Here is a 13,861-nt window from a genome sequence, read left to right on the forward strand (position 1 = left end):
GTTTTTCTTGTGCCATGTAGTTCAGGATTGGTGATTTCGATATATTATTCTGATACACGGATTTTATTTTATTCTATTTGTGCAGCTTAGAAGAGCCATCTCCCCTTTGTATTTTTCATCATCTGCATTTATTTTCTAAATTTTGGACTACTAGAATATATCCTGAATTTTGTAGTTTCACATGGTAGTTGATTTGAGTTAAGTTTGAAGGAAAAGGGCTTTGGTTCTTGCAATCTTGGACTATTGCAGCAATGCTCTATTACTATTAGTTTTGGATTTCATCTTATTTCTTTCCCATAATTGTTGGTGTTTAGGGAGGGCTGAACTGACCTGAACATGATCATACGAGCATTGTATACTACTGTTATTTTTGTTGGAATTAACAACTACCAAACTATTCAAACAGTTGTGGCCATTGAAAGAACAAAATTCTATAGAGAAAGGGCTGCTGGAATTTATGCTCCTTTGCCTTATTCCATAGCACAGGTTAGAGGATTGATTCACTTCAGAAAACTATAATGTCTCCTTGTATTACATGTTTCTTGTTATGATGTCATTACCTTGTTACCTTGTGTCATTACATTTTCAATTACAGGTTGTTACTAGTTACTACCATTTCTTCGATTCTCCACCGGCCAAAGGAGAAGCATGATTCACCCTGGCAAGCCTCTTTCCGCCATATATCACTCTTCGTCATTGGTTGTTGGTACTCTCTTTCTCTATTTCCATATCATTGTTTCAGCTCTTGTTCTTTGTTGTCAAGAGCCTTCTATGTTTGATATTTATTTATACTGTTCTGTTACTTATTGTAGATCCAATTGTAAATTTTGATTTTTGGCAGCATTGGGAGCGATTTCTGGCGGCCTAGCATCGACACGAAGTGTTTTACAAAGCAGCTATTGCAAACTCTATAGAATATGTTTCAGCGGAAATAATAAAAGCCGCCGCTACAAGGTGATATTTTTTTCGGCGGTTCAAAAGGTCTTTACTGGCGGCCGGTTTAATTTCCAGCACAGTCTTTACTGACCCCCAATGCGCCGGCGGAGATGGAATTACCGGTAAGTCATAGCTTAAACTCACATGCATCAACATGAAAATGTACATGCATGTCTCTTACTCTCATATACCAAGAATCATAGTCAATCATGTCTCTTTCTCTAATGAAATCTTTTCTATTAATGCATTCTTTAAAGTTTAAACCCCTGTTTATTTTTAATTTCTTAAGCTGAGAGTAGTATTCAATATTCATGTGCTAGGTAGACGATATCTGGAAACAAAACTTCAACAATACAGCAGCTAAAATTTGTCTAAAAGCCTTGTAATTTTTATCAATTGGCAGGACATATATAGTAGCATGGGAGAGTTACCCTAGCAAAAAATTCAATCAGATATTGATACGGAAAATACTTAATCGTACTAAACAAAATGAAAAAAATTTAAAATACTTCATCTCAAATTTTCACCAACTACTAGTTTTTTCTGCCACCAAATCTTCTCCTACGTTTCGAACTTCTTTCATTGTTCAGTGTGGCTGGATCCACAAGAGGATGGAGCACCTGCCCAATAAATAAAATTGTTCCAGTCAAATCTTCTCTGATCATGAAGAGAAAGGGGTGATCGGCTACAAAGTCAATACCACTCGGTCTTGTAATACCCATCGCAGCAAGAGTCACCATGAAGGACGCTGCAGCTTCAGTGCCTTCCTCGTTAACCTCAATGAAAGCTTTCTGAAACATGCTTTCAATATACAGTTTATCTAAAGGAGATTCCACCATTTTTCCAAAATCAGCACTACCTTGAGAGAAAGGTGAAACCATTCCCAGCTCCTTCAACACCTCAGAAGCTTCAAGGGAAAAAGAAATCTTGAATTTTGGAATTCTAAAGTCATTCACTTTCACTTTTTTCCTTGGAAGCTTGTCATCCAAGAACCCAGGCTCAGAAGCCGCCCTTTCAATTAAGGCTGGTAGTCCATCTATTGCATCAGGAAGAAAAATGTACATGGAGAATTTGCGATTTTCATAGCTACCTTGTTTATAAGAAAGCCGAAGGACTTTGAAACCGTCAAAAGCACTAATATACCTCTTCCTCTCCATATACTCTCTTCTCTCCATGAAAGGAACCTTGATTGAGGTGCCATTAAGAAGATGGAAATCATAGTTGCCTGTTATAGAAGCATCAAACTTGTGTTTCCACTCACCTTTAAAGTATAGTGCATTTGCAAAGATAAGTCTGGTTGAGTTGGATATTGACTGGCTAGGAAGAAGTTCTGTAATAAGGCCATTTGTCTCTTTTTCAACCCATGAATTCACTTCATGGCACACTTCACCACCCTTGGTTTGAAAATCAAGGGAAGCTAGAGAGGCCTTGTAATGAGTGGTGACAAGTTGTTTGAACGAATGGGAAAGAGAAAGGGATTTATCAGCCCATGCTCCATTGACAAAAGACAGGCTAGGACTAGGTAAAGGAGCAGCAGCGCCATCGGAGACTACAGCAGAGATGATCTGAGACGTGAAGGAGTTGAGATGGTCGATGGAGTCGGATCGGAGCAAGGAAAGAATCTCGTCAAGTGTGGAGCCATCTGAACCGGCGGCGACGATGCTAAGAGCAGCATGGAGGGACAATGGAGAAAATATGAGGTTCTTGTCATGATATTTTTCTTTTGAGAATACAGTCTTCGTGATGAGGAGGGCAACATCGGTGTGGCAACCCGTTGATTTTTTGAGGTCCATGGTTGTTATGCAATTCTGATTTTCTAATTTGAGAGGAATGGCAAATCCTTTTGATACTTATAGGCCACCGAACCCTATAAGAGTTTTATTTGGAGTGTAACTTAAGAACTATATAAAAAACCTAAATAAAAACATAATCAAAAACATATTTTTAAAATTGTTTTCGCTTTTCCAAAATAATTGAGTGAATCTAAAATATTTTACTGTAACCAACAAGAATATATATCTTTTTTTTTAGTTTCATGATCTAGATTTCAAAAAAAAAAAGTTTCATGATCTAATCTTCTTTCTTGAAATGATGATCAAATATTAAAATTTAAACTCAAAATAAGAAAAGATATTTTTTTGGATTTTTAACTTTTTTTTATCTAATCCAGTAAATAATCAAATTAAGAAAAAATCTTTTTATAATATTTTACTTTTATATTATGATGATGCTAAATCTTTTATTAAAAAAGTAATATATGAGAAAATATTTCTTTTATCATTAAATCTTTTACGATCTAATATTAAAAGTAAAATTAGAAAATATTTTGACGTTTTCCAAAGAAAAAAAATTAGAGTCAGAGTGGGGGTCACGTGATTATTTTTAAGTATTAATCTTAGCTTTTAATTTATAATAATATCAAGGGCCATGATTTGGTGTAAGTTGGAGTCCATGGATCCTTTATCTTCAAATTAACAGTGCCCTTTTTTTATTTTTTCAAGGGGTTGAGAATGGAAGAAGAGGTTAGGAATTTTTTTGGGATTTATTTTATTACTAGTACTTTTACCCGTTGGTTGCATGGGGATATTCATTTTTTGTATAAGGTAAAACTGTTTAAAATCTACGTAATGTTTGTTAATGTATATAAAAAAGTTTATGAATCAAAAGAATAAACTTATTTTAGACATAAAAAATATAAATTTGAATTTTTTTTTGATGAATGTGTCTGAATTTGTTTTGTAGAAGTGTAAAATTTTTATATGTTTGTATTTTTTTCTATATTTCGCGATATTTAATTTAGTTTTTCATAAAATAATTTAATAAGTTATTGCATTGAATGGAAGTAACATATTTGAGCTAATAAAAGCTATTGAGTAAATACTCATATATTTTTTGCATGTGAAATAATTATTAATTACATTCAGAATAACACTGATTATTTTCTTGAAATAAAAGAAAAACAAATAGGAAAAATAATAATTAATTTAATGGAATAATTTTTTTCGCTTTTTCATTGATGGTTTATATTAAATCAAATTTGAGAACCAAGTGGGTTGAGATGATTCGAAACTTCATACCTTAAGTAAATCATTGGAGGTTCAAATCCTAACACTTGTTAATGGAAAAAAAACTAATTAGACGAAAGTTCCCTACTACTTAGTGCGTCAACAGTGGGACGGGAATTAATCTCTCAACTAACGGTTATGGGGATACCTTGGTCAAGAATAAAAAAAAATCCTATTTGAGAGGTAACTCAAAATTTAATAACTGTTATATGTGTATTCAGAACACTTTATTTTGGAACTTAAATATGATTATATAGAATTTTATTTTAAAAAAATGAGTGGAAAGACCAAATAGCCAAGAAAGACACAAAAGAGGAACGTATTTTATGAACAAATTAATTAATAACCTCTCTCTAACTTTCTCTCTCTGGTTCACGCTCCCGTTTCATCTGCTAGGGTTGCCGCCGTGCCCCTCCCTTCGGCGCGGCGGTAACCCCTCCCTTTTCTTCCTTTTGTTTTTCTTCTTCTCCATGGCTGAATAACTGAGCTTCCTCTCTCCCTTATCCCGCTGTCTCCTCTCCTCTCAGTTCAGTGCCTTTGTCTTTGCCCCGCCGCCGCCTCGCCTTGCTTTCGTGGTCGTCGCCGGTGAGTTGTTTGGCAGATCTGTACTTGCCTATTGGGCCAGATCTGCCCAGATCCTTGCCTTCCTATCTCAGTTCGGCGATCCCTTCGTTGATGGGTTTCGGTATTCTTGCGGCGTTGTGTGGTGGCGTAGGGCCCTGCTCGGTTTGGAGTTCTAGAGCCGTCTCTTTGGAGCTCACTTTGCCTCCGCCGGAACCTCGCCGTTCCTCGGCCGCGGATATGTGATTGCCTGTTGAGGCCAGTTCTGGGTTTGTTCCGGCGGCGTCTCCTTTTCCTGTTCGGCTTCTCCTCGTCCTCGTGTGTTCTCGCCCCTCCAGTTCCCGTCGTCGGTGCCTTTTGTCTCTTCGGTGACCCACCTCGTTCCCGACAGATCTGAGGTTGTTGGTTTGCGGCCCTGTGGGTTTTCAGATCTGTTTCGGTGCTTTTGGCGCGCCGCCATGGGGTTTCCTCGTGGTTTTTGGCCTGTGGGTTACCGTTGGGCTCAGTCTCCATCAGCGTGGCAGGAGTGGTGTTCGAGGGGTTGTGGGTGATTGTTTTGTGGCTGGTTGGCTTGAAGAGTGTGGCTTTCTTTGTGCAGTGATGGTTGTTTGCGTTTTTTCTTGCTTGAAGATGCCTTGGATTTTTGCTATATTGGTATGTCGATCAGCCTGCCTTTCGAGACATTTTGTTATGGAAGGAGCTCTGGCTGTGTTTATGTTTTATTCCAAGTGATTTTTAAGCGCGGCTTTGGACCTTGACTTGAAACCTTGGTGGCGTGGGTGTTGGTTGATTATTTTGCTTCTAGTTCGTTTGTTTTGATCGTCTAGGATGAATCTCGTTGTTGTAGGTGTCGAACAGCTTCATTTGACTTGTTGCTGTTTTTCGACTTTATTGGTCTTTTCTAGTGGGGTTTATTCTATGACTTTAGGGGTTTAAAGCACCTTTGCTTGCTTGCTAGCTTTTGCTAGTTAGATTATTTTACCCATGTTGAGAGGGGTTGTTTCTCAACATTATATATATATATATATATATATATATATATATTATTCTCTTTTCAAAAAAAAAAGGAACGTATTTTATGATTATCTATGTTTGTATTTTTATAGTAAAAGTAAAAGAGGAATTGGAAACAGTAGAGTAAAGAAGAGCATCCTAATAGGCAAAAAACAAAGTCAAATAAAAAAACAGAAGTATATATATTCAGCATCAGACATAACGCACAAAAGATAAAAACCTCAATACATATATATTGAAGAAGAGAATTAAACTGTAACGTAGAAATAAAGGGAAAAAATGACTGCTAACGCCAATCCTCAACGGTTTCGTTCAAAAAAATGTGCGTAAGCGTGACTTTTTTTAACTAAATAAGTTTTTTAAAAGCCGAAACCTTGTTTGTTTATTACTGTGGTTTACTCTAACTTGATGTAGCCTAAGTCATAACCCTCTATAAACGGTGTGACATATTCATATTCTCAGTCTTATCCTCGACGTTCAAATATGTCCAATTTTTAGGGCCATGATTTAAAGTAGATAGAGCATGCTGGAGTGTTCAATCCACCATTCTTAACCTCAAATCAGTGCTTCAACAGTGAAATTAGTGTTGGACCATTTTATAAGATACATCAATATTGGGTATGTTGTAGACCACTAAACAGCTTAATGGGAAGCATCATGAAGAGGAATGACCAAAGGAAAAGTTACTCATTTTATCGATCTCAGTACTCTTTATTAAGGTGAAAGAGTCCCATAAAAAAAAAGCTGAAAGAGGAGAATTGATCATGAACTCTATCACTTTGGCACACAGGATATACGGAAGGATAGTCTTATATTTATATATTTAGGGGGGTCTTAGCCTATCATTCATCATTTGATCCACTATAGCATTTAAGTGCTTAGTGAGGATAAAATTTTAAATTTTGTTTTTGGAAGAAAACAGGCGATATATAAATAAGCTGGGAATGCAAAACCCAGCAAAAGTATAACATCAAAGAAACAGAACAGGGACGAGGTGGCACTAAAAGAACGAATTCCTTAATATCTAAGGAACTAAATGCTTAGTGAAATTCAGTATCATGACTTTTCATTTTATCAAAATGAATACACGATAGTTCAAAACCTTTCAGAGAAGTCAAAAAGTATTTTATTCATGTTTTAGACCATACAATGTCTTGTTCAATTTGAAGACATTTTCTTCTTGTTATTTGGTTGTAAAGCCAATCGGTGCTCAATACGACATCTTCCTATGTAAATGCTAATTTTACATGAATTTTGGAAACACTCCACTTTCATTTGAGCCGTCAAAGAAATTAATAAGACAAATTGTCTTCATACGGTGAAATGGTGGAAACACATCTTTATAATCAACTTCATGTTGATTTTTATAGCAATGTATATTTAATTGGAAGCAATGTATATTTTTTTCTTCCCCCTAACACCATCCCCCAGCAACCTGTACCGGATCTCTTTTGCAAAAGGCCTGCAATCTTGAATCGTATGGCCAACCATAATCTCCATTTCCTTATTTAATGACACATTCAAGTCGCCGCCTTCATTTGAATTTTTCTTATTAACATCAGTAATTGCCACCAAATTTGCCTTATGATGATTAGTAATTGTCACATCAATTGCCTCATCCAAGGAATTAGATGTGATGAGCAACGGTTGTATAAGAGCATCTAAGATATGCTCCACAAAAACAACACCAGATTGATCTCTAGCCAAAACCAAGCCCCAATTTGCATCAGTATAGCCAAAGAAAACAGAATGTTAACCACCAAGATAGTACCTGCTATGACACAAAGAGGAACAATCCTAAGACCCATCCAACACTGTAATCTTTCAAGTCTGATGTCAAAAAATGTGTGGTTGCATTTGCATTGATTCTGCATGGCAGAAGAATAACTACCTCAAAAGTTATTGGAAGTGATGACAAAAAGAATACATCTAAAGTCAGAGAGAGAAGTGTCTAAAGAGGAAATCACACATGAAATAAAAAGCTTTTAAAATTTTAGCTAGAAGAAATGACCCGCTCCTCAAATAGCTTTGGCATCTGCAAATGAAGAAATAACACAGCCAAAATTTGCATCGGTCTAGCCAAGAGAAACATAATGCTTACCTCCAAGATAGTACATGCTATGACACAAATATGAACAATCCTGAGACTCATCCATCACGAAAATCTTTCAAGTCTGCTGTTAAAAAATATCAGGCTACTTTTGCTTTGATTCTCCAAGGCAAAAACAACATGCTCCTAAGTTATTGGAAGTGATGACAGAAAGAACACATCTAAAGTCATAGGAGTGTTATCATGCAAGTGTGATGTAAAAATAATGAAAAAAAATATTTTTGAGCAATAAACAATATATTAATACTTGACTTCAATTACGAAAAGATAAGTTCATGAATTAGAAAGAAACAAATTGTGGCTCAGTACAAAATTGTGAAAATTTTAAAATGGTATGGAATGGGGCGAAATTTGAAAGAGAAAATAAAACTGCAAAAAAAAGTGAAATAAAATAAAAAATGGATGATTTATACCTTCGTGAGAGAGAACAATGACGCTACATAGTACACACTATAAGAGAAAAGAAATTGGAGTTAATAAGGGAATGAAGATGCCAAAAAGTGGAAAACCAAAACCATAAAAAAGGTTCTGAAGGCCATAAAACTAATTTATTCAATAGTTTTAGGTATTGTACAATATTCGACGCCGTGATGTTCTCTCTGATTCAGGTTTAGTTTCTATGGCCTGCGCCCTTGAAATCGTGGCCGAAACTCATCTTGAGCAGTCACCTTCCACACCATCTTTGCCTCCGTCTTCAAGAAAACTGGCCAGCTATCTCTTAGAAATGGGATTGAGAGCTTTGGCCTTGTTTTAGATAGAAACGACATGGCAGAGATAGAAAGTCAGATAACAAAAACAAAATAAAGAAGAGAAATATAGAAAAGAGTGACAAAAACAGTGAATTATCACAGATCATACTCAACTAAAGCTACCTCATCCAATATGTCAACAATTCCCTTAATCAGGAAAAAAAAAAAAATAGATGACAATGCAAATGAAGGCAAAAGTTGTATGTCAGCAAGAGTGAAAATTATAACAAGATATCAATATGTAAAAAAGGGTTGAGTAACACTCACTGAAAAATGGTGTTGCTTGAGGTAGGGTGTGTTATCATCTCTATGCCATCCAATGTTTCTCCTCTCCTCCAGATGATTCATAATCATACAAAATAGTATCAAAGAGATGGTAAAAAATGCTAGTCACATAAGCCAAACATTGGAGTGGAGTGAGGCAACCGACCTGATTAAACCGGTCAATTCATCAAACAGCTCATACTCACATTTGCAAAATAAATAGATAAAGCAAACAAATCAGAGTGTAGATTTAATCAGGTCGGATTTAACAATGGACAGAATACCAAATTGGAGCCAAAATCATAACCATTTCCATTAGCGTGATTTGGTGTTGTCGAGGGCCGGTGGAAATCGTGTTTCTAACTTGCATGCTTACTTTGATTCCAGAGTGTCCATGTGAGGAAGCTTGTTAAAGAGAATTGATAGGGGGATAATTGAAGCTGAAGAGGTGAGTGATGAGGTCGAACTTGAATGTAGGTGGAAGAGGAAGAAGAAGAAACATTGCATGCTTGTCTTAAGAAGTAAGGAGTGTTAAATTGGGTTTAGTGGCCGTTTAGGGAGATTGTTGCATCCAAAGAGATAGATGAGAAGGTGTAACTGGTGAAGGTGGAAGAGGAAGAGGCCACAAATTTATGCTTCACAGTAGAGTGGAGTAACCTACGGAACCCAAAGAATTTTAAGCGACAGTCACAGTTACAAACTAAAACACTGAGGGAGAGTGGAGCATGCTTAACGGTTCTGATTAAAACAAAGCAACGGTCAAGATTGACTTGGTTTAAAATTATTGAGAAATTTACAAATATAACCATACAAAAAATTCCAACCATGTGCAATGATATATAGAATTACCATTTTACCCTCCCAGCTGCCAAAACTTTGTTTTTATATTGATTATAGATTATAGATATAGATAGATAGATAGATAGATAGATAGATATAGATATAGATAGATAGATAGATATAGATATATTATAGATAGATAGATTATAGATAGATTTGTAACATAGATTATTTTTGTAAGATATTTATTTATGTGGATACTTTGTTGCGGTGCTAGGCTTATATATTGAAACTAGTGTAATGACCCGTGCGTTGCACAGAGATTTTAGATTGTTCATTTTTTTAATATATGAATGACTTAAGTTAAATTCATTTAAATTGTGATAGTATATATCTTTTTTTTGTTGTTGGAAAAAAAAGATAATATGTATATATTTTTTTGACGGGCAATAATATGTATCTTACATGTTAGTTATGTTGTTTAATAGTAAAAAATTTCAATACGTAGGCTGGCTAATGTACTTAGTAAAAAAGAATAAGTAAGTACATGTTCATTCAATACAACGTTAATTTTCCTATGCACAAAAAAATACAACAAACATTACCAAAAACTTCCGTATACACTACATCAAGGTAGAAGTCTGTATGTTTCTTGGATCATATATAGTGAGTGCTACGTACAACTGACCGTGAAGAATAGAAAGAAAAGAGTTTACAAATTTTAAGACCCCTCTTTGATCGTACTCTAGAGAGTGCTACACTCAAGGAAACCACTGCTATCTGTCCGACCACATGAAAAACATAAAAAATGTTACCTTATTATAGTACCAATAACCATAAACTCGAATTAGCTATTAATAGCAAAGTGAACAACATTAATATAGATCTTCAGTATAAGTTCCCTGCAAGGAAGATGATGAAAACTAAATAATTAGAAGAGCATTATTCTATATAAGAAAAAAAAATCTGAGAGTAAAACTACATTCTAGGTAAGAAAAGATTATATTTTTGAAAATTGCGGCATGCCTTTGAATGTCATCTTGCATCAGTCCATTAGGTTTCTTTAATTTCTATTTCAAATTACCTCTTTCATTTTGATTAGGTTTGAAATTCAACTTAAAATGACCTTTCAAAGAAAAAAAATCAACACACATTAAGAAAGGAAAGTGAATGAGAAACGTAACAATAGGAGGCGACCACCAAGTTATATCTTCTATAATTAGTGAAAGGAAACAAATTGAAAGAGAATCGTATGTATCCACAAAATCAACCATATGCACATATCAATACTATCGATCAAGTAGTCAATTAATAACAATACTATCAGCTATTCAAATGGAAGATGAATCCAACGGTTTGTATTAATCTTAGCTTTTAATTTATAATAATGTCAAGGGCCATGATTTGGTGTAAGTTGGAGTCAATGGATCCTTTATCTTCAAATTAACAGTGCCCTTTTTTTTTCAAGAGTTTATACTTATGCTTATGGTGGGGTTGAGAATGGAAGAAGAGGTTAGGAATTTTTTTGGGATTTATTTTATTATTTGTAACATAGATTCATTTTGTAAGATATTTATTTATGTGGATACTTTGTTGCGGTTCTAGGCTTATATATTGAAATTTACATCACCTACTTGCGTCACAATTTAGATGGAACATTGAATGATCAAAATTGCTAACATCACCATTGCTAACGTCACATACATCTAATCTAAATAATTCGTTTTGAAAATCGAGGATTCACACAATCACCATAGATGAGTGACAAAAAGTGAAATGAGTTTTTTAATTAAAAATAAAAGCTTTTGATTAAAATAAAATGATACTTCCTCCCTCCTTTTTTATAAGACCATTTTTGATCTCTCAGTAAAGGGTCTTAATGTCTTATAATAAGGGACGGAGAGAGTATTTTCTAATTGAATCTTTCTTATTTGGTGAAAACCTGTTAGAAGTATCACATTGGCTAAAGATGTGGTCAACTAAATACTTATAATAGATAGAGCAACCTTCAACTCTTGAGCTAGCTTTTGGATTGAGTTAGTCCTCCCTAATTCTAATATAGTATCAGAGGCTGTTCTAAATCCATGGGGTGACATTGGTGGAGGCTTTGGGTATTAAAATGGGTTTGAACCTGCTCGCTTTGAACATGAAATTTACTCACATCTTAGTAGAATCAGATGCCTTAGTAGAATCATATTGCTACGTCGTGATAAAGGGCTGAAGGCTATTTTGAAGAAGGAGTTCCACAACCTTATCTTCTTTTTGCTTTAGATGACATTTGTCAAATTCACAATTGAATTTGGTTCGGTTGTGTTCTTACACGGCCAAGAGCCACTCAGACCGAGGGTTTATGGTCCTAGGGTTCCGAGTCTCAGACACAATAAATGTATGAAGAAATGAGAACATGTTTATTCAATGAATCTTAGCCTTTTACAGTGGGGCTATTACATTTACTATAGTCTATTACATTTGGGCCTCGTCCATAGTCTATTGGGCCTTAATACTAACCCATATGCCTAACTAAGCCTATCTGGATATTTGTATGGCTTCCGTATACTCGCCAAATCCATGCAGTCCTAACCTTAAGGTCACGCCAATTCCTCACTTGGAGGGACCTGTCCACATGCCCACAAGATGCCAAACCTTTTGCAGGAAGGGTGAAGTGCATCTTTGTTATTGTAGCAGTCTCGCTCCTGGACACCTCCTGATGACGTGCCCACATGCCCGCAAGATGCTCAAACCCTTTGTAGGAAGGGTGAAGTGCATCTTTGTCTTTGCTATAGTCACGCCCCTAGCGTGTCCACATGTCCACTAGTTGTCGAGACCTCAAAAAGACGTTAGCGATTTCCCCTTCAGATCTTTCATCCATGCCCGAAATGTCGTTTGCGCTTCACAGGGTGTGTCCTCATGTCCACTAGTTGTCGAGACCTCAAAAAGACGTTAGCGATTTCCCCTTCAGATCTTTTATCCATGCCCGAAATGCTGTTTGCGCTTCACAGCTGTCAACAACTGCTCTTTTTTGAAAATCAAATCATGTCTTATCACCTTCGACATGTCACATCAACTAACAACTTTACACTCGTTGAAGGAGATCAAAGATCTCACTCTCTTCGAGAAGTTTCAATGTTTTCTCGAGATACGTGGGTAATGTGGTTGATCAGTATTAACTCCACTCCCCAAGCAATCATTATGCCCCTCCATTATGTGATAAGCCTTTAACGCACCGTTTCGAGGGCCAATTGGATCAACGCGTGAATCGGCGCGTCCGCTGCCTTCTGTGCCCTCTTTCCCTATAAATAAGAGCCTTTGAACCAGGTTCAAAACTTTCCCCCAAATTTCAAATTTTTTCTCCTCCATTTCTCCCTTCATCTCACAGAAACTTCACCTCTTACAACACTGCTCACATGGCCTCCAACGACTTCAGCGCCGACGACGCACTCGCTGGGAACTCACCGGCCCCAAACTCCGTTCATGTTTCCGGTGGCTCTTCCACACAGGGCAACCCTCGCCCTGCTCCATCACTATCTCTGGTAAGTGCCTCTTCCTTTTGTTTATCTTTTTCTTCCCCTCTTGTGTGATTATCCTGGTTCTTTCCCCCTCGGTTCTTCTGTCGTCGACATTCTAAATAGCCACTGTGAATGCTCTTAGTTTTTTCTTTTTCCTTTGGTGACATTGTTTCTTCTACGACCACCGCGTTATGACTTTCCCCCCTTTTTCCAGATTCCGACAACACTACCCCTGCAGTGTACCACCATGCCACCGCTGTTGTGTCTGAGGCCTCTATCGTTTCGTCTGCTCCTGATGACGAGTCAGATTCTGATCCCGACGTCTCGCCTCTATCCCTAAAACCCTTATCTCCGGTGGCGAGGTCTCAACTGCTTGACATCTCGCTACCAAAACCTCTTGATCCATTGTGGCAACTCAACAAAGATTTCTGGACCCCATCCATCTATATGTCTATCGAAGATGTCGAGGCGATTGTAAGTGCCTGTGGCGGTCTCTGTTGCGACGGTTACGATCATCTTCTTCTGCTTGGCGTGCCCGATCCAAAAGAAGTCATCACCACTCACAAGCCCACTGGCATGGCCAGATCTCATAATTTCTATATGTATGACACACTTTTTGTGGACCTTGGTTTCAAACTCCCTTTTCCAATTTTGTTTGCGAGACCCTTAGCGTTGTGAATGTCGCCCCAAGACAACTGCACCCAAATAGCTGGGGTTTCCTCCGTTGCTTCAAGATACTGTGCAACCACTTGGGGATCACACCTTCTTATGTCTTGCTCTTTGCCTTCTACTGGGTGAAAGGCGTTGCCTCAGTTGCCGCCAACCTCATTTCCTTCACCGCATATAACAATTATGCCCGCTTCTACGCCTTCGAAA

General features: G+C 36.9%; 1 protein-coding gene and 1 long non-coding RNA gene across 3 annotated transcripts in view; one reads left to right on the plus strand and one right to left on the minus strand.

The window, feature by feature from the left end:
- The window catches only part of LOC130734494 (uncharacterized), a 31,015-nt gene that overhangs the window by 3,661 nt on the left and 13,493 nt on the right, over window positions 1-13,861 (plus strand). For both annotated transcript variants that reach the window (XR_009017964.1, XR_009017965.1), the window contains exons 4-6: window positions 407-486; window positions 596-706; window positions 842-1,058. This is a non-coding gene — a long non-coding RNA (uncharacterized LOC130734494). The remainder of the gene's footprint in view (window positions 1-406; window positions 487-595; window positions 707-841; window positions 1,059-13,861) is intronic.
- Window positions 1,343-2,933, minus strand: LOC130734493 (serpin-ZX-like). Its single transcript, XM_057586941.1, has one exon. The coding sequence runs from the start codon at window positions 2,727-2,729 to the stop codon at window positions 1,470-1,472; it is 1,260 nt and encodes a 419-aa protein (XP_057442924.1). The 5' UTR covers window positions 2,730-2,933; the 3' UTR covers window positions 1,343-1,469.

Source organism: Lotus japonicus, chromosome 1 (assembly GCF_012489685.1).
Source record: "Lotus japonicus ecotype B-129 chromosome 1, LjGifu_v1.2".
Lineage (NCBI taxonomy): Eukaryota > Viridiplantae > Streptophyta > Magnoliopsida > Fabales > Fabaceae > Lotus > Lotus japonicus.

Excerpts from the sequence above, each read along its gene's own strand:
- LOC130734493 (XM_057586941.1), bottom strand. The coding sequence starts at position 2,729 with ATGGACCTCAAAAAATCAACGGGTTGCCACACCGATGTTGCCCTCCTC.